Source organism: Durio zibethinus, chromosome 5 (genome assembly GCF_047325235.1).
Source record: "Durio zibethinus cultivar Kanyao isolate XHJ-2024 chromosome 5, ASM4732523v1, whole genome shotgun sequence".
In the NCBI taxonomy this organism is placed as follows: Eukaryota; Viridiplantae; Streptophyta; class Magnoliopsida; order Malvales; family Malvaceae; genus Durio; species Durio zibethinus.
In genome coordinates this window covers 30,951,658-30,963,737 of record NC_143166.1, presented here as the reverse complement: position 1 = coordinate 30,963,737, position 12,080 = coordinate 30,951,658, and the positions used below count along the sequence as shown (strand labels likewise).

General features: G+C 35.1%; 2 protein-coding genes across 10 annotated transcripts; both read right to left on the bottom strand.

The window, feature by feature from the left end:
• Positions 1-754: 754 nt before the first annotated feature.
• On the bottom strand, positions 755-6,131 carry EX1 (UvrB/UvrC domain protein (DUF3506)). 9 transcript variants are annotated; one of them, XM_089761090.1, is made up of 14 exons: positions 5,537-6,131; positions 5,310-5,426; positions 5,145-5,210; positions 4,925-5,031; positions 4,612-4,693; positions 3,336-4,067; positions 3,088-3,211; positions 2,742-2,911; positions 2,397-2,490; positions 2,201-2,293; positions 1,959-2,104; positions 1,730-1,777; positions 1,361-1,638; positions 755-1,184 (listed from the first exon to the last, which is right to left on the bottom strand). In XM_089761090.1, exons 1-10 carry the CDS (start codon positions 5,918-5,920, stop codon positions 2,280-2,282), a joined length of 1,890 nt encoding a protein of 629 aa, XP_089617216.1. In that variant the 5' UTR covers positions 5,921-6,131; the 3' UTR covers positions 755-1,184; positions 1,361-1,638; positions 1,730-1,777; positions 1,959-2,104; positions 2,201-2,279. The 9 variants fall into 9 exon arrangements, with proteins under 9 accessions (XP_089617216.1, XP_022725809.2, XP_022725813.2 ...); XM_022870074.2 differs by having other exon boundaries at positions 2,416-2,490; XM_022870078.2 differs by lacking the exon at positions 1,361-1,638 and having other exon boundaries at positions 1,639-1,777.
• Positions 6,132-7,297: 1,166 nt separating this feature from the next.
• LOC111282408 (beta-ureidopropionase) lies at positions 7,298-10,368 on the bottom strand. Its single transcript, XM_022870476.2, has 6 exons — positions 10,155-10,368; positions 9,613-9,720; positions 8,809-8,997; positions 8,501-8,728; positions 8,188-8,412; positions 7,298-7,829 (listed from the first exon to the last, which is right to left on the bottom strand). The coding sequence occupies exons 1-6, from the start codon at positions 10,287-10,289 to the stop codon at positions 7,464-7,466; spliced, it is 1,251 nt and encodes a 416-aa protein (XP_022726211.1). The 5' UTR covers positions 10,290-10,368; the 3' UTR covers positions 7,298-7,463.
• Between the last annotated feature and the right edge of the window lie 1,712 nt (positions 10,369-12,080).

The following is a 12,080-nucleotide window of genomic DNA, read 5'->3' as shown; positions in this document are numbered from 1 at the left end:
TTTTATATTTATATTAAAAAATAATATTTTATTAATTTTAAATCGAATTGAATATAATTTTATATAATATCGAATCGAATTGATATCAATATAAAATAATTAAAAAAATTTATTAAATTAATTTATATTTTATATATATAAAATTAAATTGAGTTCGAAATGAATAAAAATTTATTTTGATCCAACGTATTGCCACCACTAGTTGATAGATGTAACTGGAATTGATCCAACGATCAGTACGAGTTTCTAAATTCCAATTGCAACGCGTTTTTCTTTTTCTTTTTCCAACTGTCTTTTAATAGGCAGTGGCTCTTCTCAAGGATGTTATTCTGCATTCACGTGCCTGAGCAACCTTTGGCGTTCCTCTTCACATTTGCCAGAAAGCACCAAACAGGAGCTTAAATATATGACTTGATGTAAACTGAAAATCACTTGACTGATCTTGCTGGAGTTGATGCATCATTTAGGCCTTCACATGGCAAAAGAAAAGGAAGCCAAACCAAGATAGCAAATGTTGTCTCATTTGGTTCCTCCGTACAAGCCATAAGCTATTGCCTCCGTCTCAGCTAGTAGGAGTGTCGACTTGTGCCGTCTGAAAGCTCGGCATGTTCACAGGTTGTCTTGGCTTTAACAGCCTTGATTTCTTCTGTTCCGTAAGTTAATAATATTAGAATTATTATTTGAAAGTTCAATATACAAACTGTATATTTTATCTTTTTTAAATCTCAATTTGTATATTTTTTCAATGTTTAAATACCAAAAATATAATTAACTCAAATATAAACTAGGATAATACAGAAAAATTAATTTTGAATGTTATCCGCTAGCTGCATCACAAAATAAGGCCATCCAAAAGCCTTCCATATTTCACTAGTCCTAACTCCATCTATGACCTGGGATCTAGTTAGAATTGTAATATTTTTACAATAAATCAAGCTATGGCTATGATGATTCATATAGGCCTGTAATTTGGGAATTTGATCGGATGCATGATAGAATTACTGGATACATTGAAGGAAAGGACTTCCCAAGAACCCAGGCAGCAGAAACTCTGAATCTTTTTTTCTTTTTCTGAGCCTTGAGAAGCTCCATGGTCACTTCCAGAGTCAATATATTTACTGCACAACCACAGAATCTCTTCCCTTCTTTGCTGCTTACTGTTCAGTGACAAGCATCATGTTGAACTGCAAAACGCAAACACAAAGGAAATTTTCAATATTGGATATTTACTCAAAACTGGCGAAGAAATCTAACAAATGCTACCATTACATGTTATGTTTCAGCAATATATGTTAGTGAGAGAGAAAAGGAAAAGAAAATCCCATACTGATTATTCTTAAATGCACAAATTGATACCAACCTTATGAATAACAATTATTTTTAAAAAAGCGTACAAATCAAGTTTCCCCTGGAGATGGATCATATGGTTAATGCAGACAATGTCATCCCTTGCCCACACGTACACAAACAACACATTTACATTACATTTACAATGAAAGTTATGCACACATTATTGCATGCTACAATATCTCTCATTTTGCAAAGTTTGAAACCACTTGTTGAGACTGAAGACAACATTACGAAAACTTCAATAATCTCTCATCTTTCACAAATAGGGAATAGCAAGCATGACTGGACCTGGAAGGAGTGGAAAGGAGGAGGTAGCAAAATCAGATATTGACACAATCACCATGACCTTTATGCAGAAAATAGTTCACAAATTTGCCACCTGATCAATTTTGCAGACTATAATCGATGCCACATGCCTAATTGAAGTCTACATCAACAAGGAATTAGAGCATTAGAAAAATTATCTTGAGGAATATCTTGATGAAAGCATAATTAATAGGCTTACTTGTCAAACAGAAATACAGAATAGACAGGAAAAAAATCCTGAGGCAATGAAAACAAATTTAGACACATTTCGTACATTTAATTTACAGTGAGGAAGTACTTACCTAGCGTGATCTGAACAAATAAATAAACATGCTCAAATATTATGTGCAACAGACTAAGGTTGAAGCCTTAGTCGATTGAAGAACACCAAGAAGTGATATTCAGGGGCCCAATATATAAATCCAACAACAGGCCCTCCTTTGATGTACTGTTCAAATTAGCAAGTTAGAACATCAAATAATCAATATCCACTTGACAAATAAAGATGTCAAATCAAATACATTATCAGACAAAAGAGATAAACCTTTCCATCAAGAATAACAAGCTCGCCATCAACCCATCGAGGATTTCGAAAGCCTGGCTCAGCAAGCCTCCCTTGTCCTTTATATCGAGCAACCTGAGTCGAAAATAAGACCACAGAATCTCCTTAACATTTGAAGAGGGTATCAAAGAGAAATTTAAACAAAGGGTAACAACAAATTCCAACTTTACAAACTAACAATGTACTCTAAAGTGTACCACTCCAAATTCTTCAGGAATTATCCCTTTATGTGGGAGCTGATATCTTTTATCAACTCTGGCTCGAAATGCCACCTGTAGAAATTCCAAGGTATTAGGAGACAAACCAAATAAAGGTAGATACTCATTTCAAAGTTAAACATAAACAGACAAAAAATAGGAGTGGGGTAAAGTGGGGAGTAGGAACTACTAATTTAAAGACAATAATGAGAGATTTAACTGCATTTCACATTAATTTGGAAATGCAAAATTAAATGATCCTCGTTTATAACTCCAGAAAACTATCTCAAATCATAAGAAAAAGTTAAATTAAATAATGAAATCACCTGGCCTGCTGGTACATAAGGATCTCCAGTTAATTTTACAGCTTCCACATATTCATAAAATTCAAGATCTGAAGGCTCCTTACTCCCACTATCCCCTGGCCACTGACCAAATTTGCGTCTAACATGAATGACTTCTGAAGTGTAAAGCCCATGTGCACCAATATATAATCCTGATCAAACAAATATATTGTAAATACAATAATTTTATGATAGATTTGAATAACCATCATGACAACATAGACAAAGCAGAGGACGGCAGAAAGTAGCCTGAATAGAGAGAGAGAGAGAATAAATGATCATTCCATCAAAACATTAACAAACATGAAGAGATAGTGTTAAAAATCACCATTTAGAGGGTCTGGTGATGCTGCAATCTCAATGCGATGGAAAGTTGTAGATCCAGATAATGGTTGATGATTCTGAGCCTGACTGAGAGTGAGATTTATTAATTCACCAACATCTTTGAGCACCTGCATGGTTGAAATTAGTTAGCAAACCAAGCATTCTACAGTAGAAACTTAAATGGGAAATGGTCTGTAGATCCCATTCTACAAAAATTATTCATCAAATATTTATTTAATATATTGAACCTACCTTCAAAGGTATCTTCTCTCTGCCAATAAATTTAGCAAGATCAAACATTATATTATCTAAGCTACGTTGGCCTTGAATCTTTGATTTTCTATCCATTGAATCCCTTGTCTTGAAAATGGAATCTTGTTGGTTGATGTCTTTTTCTATAGAAAATGAAAATGTTAGGCGGCCCTTTTTCACTAACTTAGCGGGCACTCTAAGTGATTCTATTGCAGGAACACTGCCAGAAAGCTTTTGTACAAGACCACCAACAACAACTTTAACTGCAATTTCACCTCGCCTATCACTATCAATAACTCCACTATCAGTATCCATCTCAATCTGATCTCTCTCTTGGTCATTTTCACTCTTATTTTCATCATTCACTTCTATACTTTCAATGTCAGCATCTTTGTCCTCATCTTCTTCATCTCTTATCTGCTCAATCACCTTAGATATAAAATCTTGGTCTACTTTCCCAGGTGCAGAGACTTTCAAGACCTTGACCTTTACACCAGGAATCATATCTTGCAAGACATTTTGAAAACCAGTTAGTCCCTCAGCCACATCAGATCCATCATCTGCATCATTATCATCATCATTATCATCATCTTTATCAGCACCATCTTCATCATCTACAGCACTCACAACAAAAAGATCACTTTTGTCTTCACTAGAGCCCGATGGACCTCCTGATGTTTTGGAAGACACCATTGAAGAATCCTGGAAAATACTCCTTTTCAAGTAGACAACCTGAAACACACCGGATAAGATTGCATTTGTGAAACATTAAATGCTACTACAATTGAACACAAAACTATGAATGCTAAGCAGGGTGCCTTGGACACACAGGTATTATTAAATGCATTTGCTAGAACAGAAGCACTTTCATTTTTTCTAAGCTTGCTACAAGCATACCTATGGCTTACTGAACTAATACCTTCACTGAACCAATCAAACAAATAATAACCAACCCACAAAGATATACACATATAATGTAATAAGCATTGGACAATTCAATTGATGACAAACTTTCATCAATCTAGATACAAGACTTAATTTGCTTTAATTGCTCCAATAAAGGATCACCAAGATAGAAAAAAGAAAAAAAAAAAAAACAATAGAATTGCCAGCTCAAGAATTATTATCATTATATCCATGCACACAAATATAGAGCACCCAGGTGACTTCTTGAAGTGGCTCAACTTATCAGAAAATGTTGCTATCTAAGTAAAATATTCAATTCAAACATAAAAAACTAAGCAGAAATCCAAAAAAGAACAGAAACAAAAGATACCTGCTGTTTGTATTCACCTTTCTTATTTACAGTAAGAAAGATCTCAAACAAGGGTACACCAACTGATGCAATAGCAAGCTGCCTGAAAGAAAAGAATCAGTCAAACAAGATGTCAGAAACAATCATTGAAATTACAAATCAATAAGTACAAGCAAGAACCATAAAAAACCAGGAGCCAATGCAAAATATTTAAACAAGAAATGCTCCACGCAATAACTGTATACTTAGTAATAGTAGAGCATATACATGTGCACACAAACATACAAATGATCTATTAAACATACGTACATATATGAACCAAGGGAGTGATTACCTAGGACTGAAACTCCTAGCGACATATCTTCCATGCTCGGCAGTTATTTGTATAATTAGACCATAAGGATCTTTGGCATCATCCGAACGACCGGCCCACCATCCAACCTGGAACACAAGACCATAAAAACCAAATAATATTGACTTAGCCACTATAAAGAAAAGAAAATAACTTCTCTTTTTTTTTTTTTTCTAAGGAAACAGAGAAACGGTTAACTTACCAAGCCAGCACCGGCATTATCTCTTAAAAATGCTGCATCCTGGAAACGTTGTTCTATTACTGCCCTCTGAAGTGACAAGAAATCAGGTCAGCAAGAACAATGGAAATTCCTCTTTTTTTTTCTAAAAAAATTAAATTAATTAAATGAGAGAAATTGAATTTGTACATTTAAATGGGATATGACTCTGCCAACAGTATCATTTGTAGCTGCAGCTGCAATTGCAACCTTTAACCTAGCTGCATCCTCATAATCTTCTCTATGTACAGCTTCATTTAACTGCGTCTATTAAAAGAAAAGGGATGCCATAAAAGCTTGGAATTAAAGTTGGTCCATTAAATTTATCGCTTTTATAAGGGGAAAAAGCCAATAAAGAAGCATAGATTTGTAAATACCTTTAAAAGGGAGAGGAGGCGTTCTTGTTCATCGACTTGTTCGAAATGCTTTTTCCAGCGATCCCAATCCCAATCGTCCTCTTCGTCTCCTCGAAGCCATTGTTTACCGGCAACGGCGTCGTTTAACGTATCTTTGGTGGCGGTGGAGTCTTTCCGGAAAGGGTTCATGTAGGAATCGAATCGCTTGATGGCATTTTTGATAACATCTTGAATGGCGGAGTCCCATCTCCAGTTAATAGAATTATTATCGGAGGAGCTATTGGAACAGCGACAGAGGGTGGAATCGGGAAACCTCGACGGAGGGTAAAACGTTCTTTTCAGGGAAGGAAATTGGGAGCTGGGGAAAGTGAGATTACGAGGCGTCGGAGTTGGAATTGAAGCCATGAAAAACTGAAGCAACTTTGTCTTCCTTTATAGCAAAACTCTTGTTGTGTGGGTAATATTTGGCAGAGAATGAGAGTGGAAAAGGAAGAAAGAAATTGGGTAGATTTGAGAGAGGGTGGTGAGCGTCGAATGGATAGGCAATTTGCAGATAAAGAGAGCAATGTTTTTCAGCTTTGGATTGAGGTTTCAGTTTTGGACACTTGACGACCCCATCCTTTCCCAATAAAAAACGGATTTAAATATTTTATTCTTAAAAAAAAAAAAAAAAAAAAAAAAAAAAAGCAATGGGCCAAGACAGAAACAGAAGACGTGTTGGAGGTAAATAAATCTCCGGGATCCATTAACCACGTCTCAATGTCGACCTGACTGTAAGCTGTAACTCCCATAATTAAAAGGTAAGCAATTATAGCTTCGGTTTTAAAACAAATCTAAAGTTAATATAATTTTTTTAAAAAAAAGTAATTCAAATCTACTGATTTATTTTTAATAATAAACAAATCTGTTGATCCAAAAAACCAATTTTTTCATATTTTTATCAATTTTGAATAATAATTTTGCAATGATATTCATTCAATAAAACTCATCTCATAACTTTATCACTAATATCATATTTTTTATTTTTTTAAATATAAGTAAAAATTATTATATAATATACTTAAAAATCTGTTGAAAAGTGTTATTAATTCAATCAATTAAATTAATTGATCAAATAGCTTTATTTAATCAATTATTACGAAATTGAATTAATCAAATCGATTTTATCAAATTCAAACGAATAAGTCAAATTGGTTGTAATATATTTGTACTCAACCTTATGCAAAACAATTGTGTTTTAGGTTGCCTTGGTTACATGATTTAGTTGTTTTTGCACATCAATTGCATATACTTTTCATATGGATACTATTTGTGTGGGCAAAAAGCTTCTTAAATTTAGCACAACTCACAGATAGTTATAGAAGCTACATTTGATGTTTGGAAATCCTTACCAAACAAGAAGTTACAGCAACATAACTTAAGTTTCCGCTTTCCATTAACCAAATTAAAAAAAAAAAAAAAAATACATTTTTCAGATCTACTTTTACATGTTAAACAACTGAAAATGCTCTTCAAAATGTCACATTGTTTGTGGTTTTGGATTTTCTTAGATGGAAGGCTGACCCCTTCACAAAGACACTGGAAAGAAAAGAATAACCTTCATAATGAAGGCCTCGGACAGGGACCATTACTCAAATAATTTTAAGCATGGTTTTGCCGAGAGCAATTCTAATGCATTCCTCTTCTGATAAGTGTTCTATCCTCTTCATCTTCTAGTTTTCCCCAAATGCGGACAATCGGATTCCCTTTTCTTCAACTTAATTAAAAAGGAAGCTAATGGAATTGTCAGAAATTGCTAAATCCATTGAAGACAGAAAAAAGGACACAAGTACTTACAAATACAAAGATCTTATTCTGCATTGATAATTCAATACGTTGTTTGGATACAGTTTCAGTTTTCAGCTTCATTTATTCTCTTAAATTCTGAGATAAAACTAGTACCTGAAACTTAAGAAGACTTCTTATGTAACAAGGGATCAGAGATAACTTGCGGTTCAAAGTCTGGTTTCAGATAGCGGGCAAGCATATCTGCATATAACTCGTATCTTGCAGTCATTCGGAATCCCCATTTGTCTTTCAGCTGCCTACAGAGGTTAAGATCCATGTCCGAGATCAGCAGCCCATCTTTAAAACGGGAGAGTGATGGTGTGCAGGCAGCATCTGGTGCTGAAAAATGACTAGATCCATAGAAATGCCCAAAATCTGGATGTTGTGGCTTTCCATCCCCTGAAGTGAATGGGTTTGGGAAAATCTCAGTCCCTACACGATTGATTGACCCAACAAAGTAACTATTTGCTATTGCAGCATTACGTGCCTGTAAAAAAATGGATAACCTGTCAAATGACTTGTAGAAGACAACGTAGTCGTAGGCATTAACTTATATAAGGCTAACATCTATGTCAATATGTCATATGCAATTAACAATATTAGATAAATGGTTGTCTACTATATGTCTAGATCAGTATCACATCGAATATTTTGATAACTTAGCATTATATAAGTTATCGTTCTTATTAATAAAAAAAAATCATTAGATAAACAATCTCATGGTGAATTTTAATCTCAATAGAATCGTAATCTAAATTTTTAAAAGAAGCAAAAAGCATGTTTAAGTATTTGCAAAGAGAGATACATTGTGTAGGAATGAAATGTGAAATGTGGGAAAGAATAACCTCTATGGGCCACATTGGTTCACTAAGTTCACCAACTGTGGCCGATGGGTTGAAAACAATCTCTGCACCATTCAAACCAAAAGCTAGCCAATTCAAAGGATGGTGCCTTCCATAACATATGTTGACAGCAATCTTCCCAAAAGCAGTCTCAAAAACAGGATGCCCAGTATTTCCTTCCATATAATATGTACTCTCATTGAAGTCCCCAACTCTAGGAATATGGTTCTGCCAGTAGCCACAGTCATTTAAGCAAAATCAGCAAAAAACTCTAACAAGAACATAAATGGGAACCCAGATAAACTACTTCATTTACCTTACGATGCTTGCCTACTACGTTGCCATGATTTCCAATTATAATAGCAGTATTCCAAAGAGTCTCTCCGTGATTTACATCCCTCTCAAGAATTGGGCTTATAATGACCATGTTATACTTGTGTGCGAATTCCTGAAGAAACTGTGTAGATTCCCCATTAACAGGCTCCGCAAATTCACACCACCTCTTTTCCCGTGTACAGAAGGCAAATGGCATCAACCATGCTTCCTGAACTTACATCATATGAGTAGTTAATTGGGACTTCCAGAATAATTAAGCATCAATCAAAACTAATATTTTAACCATACCTGCAAGCATAGTATGTTGACTCCTGAAGCACCTGCAGCATCAATTATTGGTCCCAATTTCTCAAAGATAGCTTTTTTCTGGTCCAAAAAGGGAGCAGTAGTTGGAAGAGCTATGGAATTCTGAATAAGACCAACCCTTACTAGTCGAGGTTCTCTCAACAACTCTTTGTCAGCAGAAAAGCTGAAAGCCTGGCATGATTTGAAATGGAAAAGCAAATATAATTGTCTTCTTAGACTAGGCCATCTTCTAGAATATACTTTTATCGAAATGATAAAAAATGACCAAGATAATAACCACAAGTCTTCTCAGATCAGGTCTGTGTAAAGATTAATTTTTACCAAGAGAAGGAACGATTCTCAACCTTCTAGAGAAGGGTAGCTAGCTTGAGTGAAAATCAACATATTTCCAAGGAAATCAATGGACCATCTATAAGACGGTCCAGATACAAGTAAAGTAGACATTGAAAGTATTCTAATCACATATTCAAAATGTATTAATTAGAAATTGAAAAGAAAAAGGAGGAAATATATTTGATAAGAAATTCAGAACAATCTAAGACATAGAATAACTAACCCTGCTAAAGACTGATTAACACAGTTTTCAGTTCCCTTCAAAATGTGTGGTAGTGCCTTGTATATCTAAAGTGTTCAAAACATAAATTATTCCTTCACTTTGATTGTTTTATATTTGGATATCAGTCAGGCCAAACTTGAGGTTAGTGTTTTCTGATATCAATGACTTAGATGATAAATCTCCAAATTGACCAATCCATTATGACACAACAAGTTTGGATAAATATGCACCTGGAGCTCAAAATCATGTTTTGAAGAGAGGGCTTTAGCTGATTCAGGAAGAACAATAGTTTCAAGTGCTCTTCCACAATTCAGCCCCAGAATCAACCGGCTGACTTCCTGTAAATAAATCACATCAACAGTTTATCAGCATTAATATCAGTACATTTTAACTCTGAGTAGGCAAAAGATATTTTATTTTTTAGTGAGGTAAAAATTCTACAACTTCTGAGGATCAATTCCAACGATCATCTCAGAGGCACACAGTGATCCAAATTACAATAACGAATCTAGTCATAATTGACAATTTGAATTGGATTTCCTCATAATCAGCCAATATTGATCCAGTCAAAGCCACAATTCATCCTTGATAAAAGGTATAAGCTACTCAAATAACCGGCAAGATTGGATTTTTTCCAGTACAAGGTCAGTATACAATCTTGTCAACCCAGATTAAAGCACCCCAATCAAATCAACAAAGTTAAAAAAAAAAAAAAAAAATCGATTACAACCCAGAAACGAAAAAGAGTTGAAAAGTTTAAAAAAGGAAAGACCTGGAAGATTTGAGGTTTGAGATTTGCGCTCAAGAGGCGGTGAAGTGAGTCATACCCACAAATTGATCCATCCTTAAAGCCCTGCTTCTCTTCTGTAATTCCATTTTCTCCCTCAATTCCTTCACTTTTCTCCATCTCTGAGTTTCCTTTTTCTTCCTCAATTCTTATCCATCTGCTTTGGGCAAAGAGAGTTTGTTAGTAAATGAGCTAACGTAGGAAAAAGGCTGCTGTTCTTTCTTAAAATAATGAGCTAACGTATCAGTCTGACTCACTGATAATGGAAATAAAAGATTTCAGTTAATCACAAAACCCTGAAATTACTGATCGTTTGATCAGATGAAATCTGACGGCTGCAGAACTGTTTTTAGTCCATGGACCCTTTTTTACAAAACGAATAAATAAATAAACAAAACAATAATGGTAGAATACCGTCAGGTGTAGGGTAGTCCCATTCGACAACCGAAACGTGGCATTGGAAGCTGACTGCCTTGAATAGCTGGTGAAAGTCTCCCGCTTTCGCCAACGAACAACTAAAATCTGAAAAAAGGAATTCTCAAAGCTGTAGTTTTAGTTAGAGATGCGAAAAATGTTTCAGTAAACAAAAATTGGCGAGAGCTAGAGATCCAGAGGGCGGCGAGGGAGTGCAGCAGAGAGCGTTTTCAAGCGCAAGAGTAAGAGCGAGAACCAACGGTGCTTTAGTCTTATTACCTCTCTAACCGCGATTCTCTGCATTGCCGTCCGTCAACGTTTTCTCCGCTGTTCGCTCTTTCATAAACGGATATGATGTATGTATAATCTATTCTTTTTCCTTCTGTTTCTCTTTCTCTTTAAAAAATGCATTGACCCTTTTTATCTTTATTTATACAAACAAAAATAAATAGGTTTTATTTCGGAAATTTGGTGATTAAAAGAATATAGAGGTTTTTTTCATATTAAAAGCCCATAGCAGATAATTAGAGGTAATTTTATCATTTGTATCAATTTGATATATCAGATCAAGTTGGCTTGACACATCAAGTGCCACATTAGCTCGATATTGTCCTTGTTGTCTCTCAGGATCTTCTATTGCTTATCTATAAATACGAAAGTTCAGACAATTAAAGTAAGTTTCGACTACTCTTATTTCTCCTTATTACTCTCCTTCTGATCTCATTTGTTCCATGTTTTTGTCTTTTAACCATCCTTATTTCTAGGATATAACCCTAAGATTGGAGCTTGATACAAACATTTGGCATATCAAGTAGGGGCCATTTTCATTCAGTAGCTAAGCATGAAACAATGCCACTAATGAAAAGAATCTTAGAGGAAGGAAAGGTGGTCATTTCGGTCGAAATAGAAACACATAATAGTCAGCACTTAAAACGACCATCCCCACTACAGACAGGCTTGAACATAAAATAATTTCAAGCCTTAACAGAGCAAATACAGACCTTTAAACAGATGCTACAAACTATAACCTCACATTAGTTTCGAAGGTGCCCAACCTAATCACCCCTGGTTGAAGAACAGCGATAAGACAACCAAGCTATGAGAAGCTAGAAGCCTCATCAACCTCCAGATAAAAGGAGCATAATACTCAAATTTGCTATTACCCAGTTACAATTCGACATATGCCATAACCCAAAAATCTAAAATTCCAAACAAATAAACCCTGAACCCCAACCAAACAAGGACTTAAAAGCTTGGATGCAAGCCATAGAGAAAAAGCTAAAAACAAAAACAGTAGCATTTGAGGATGAGCTTAAGTTTATGGAGACCTCACCTTTCATTGAAGAAATCGATAGAGCCATGCCTCCCAAGGGGTTTAAAATGTTGACCTTGGAGACTTACAATGGTACTTCTAACCCTTTAGAGCATTTGAAACTTTATAGGACTAATAAGATAATGTAGAATGCAGACGAAGCCCTAATGTGCAAAGCCTTAGCT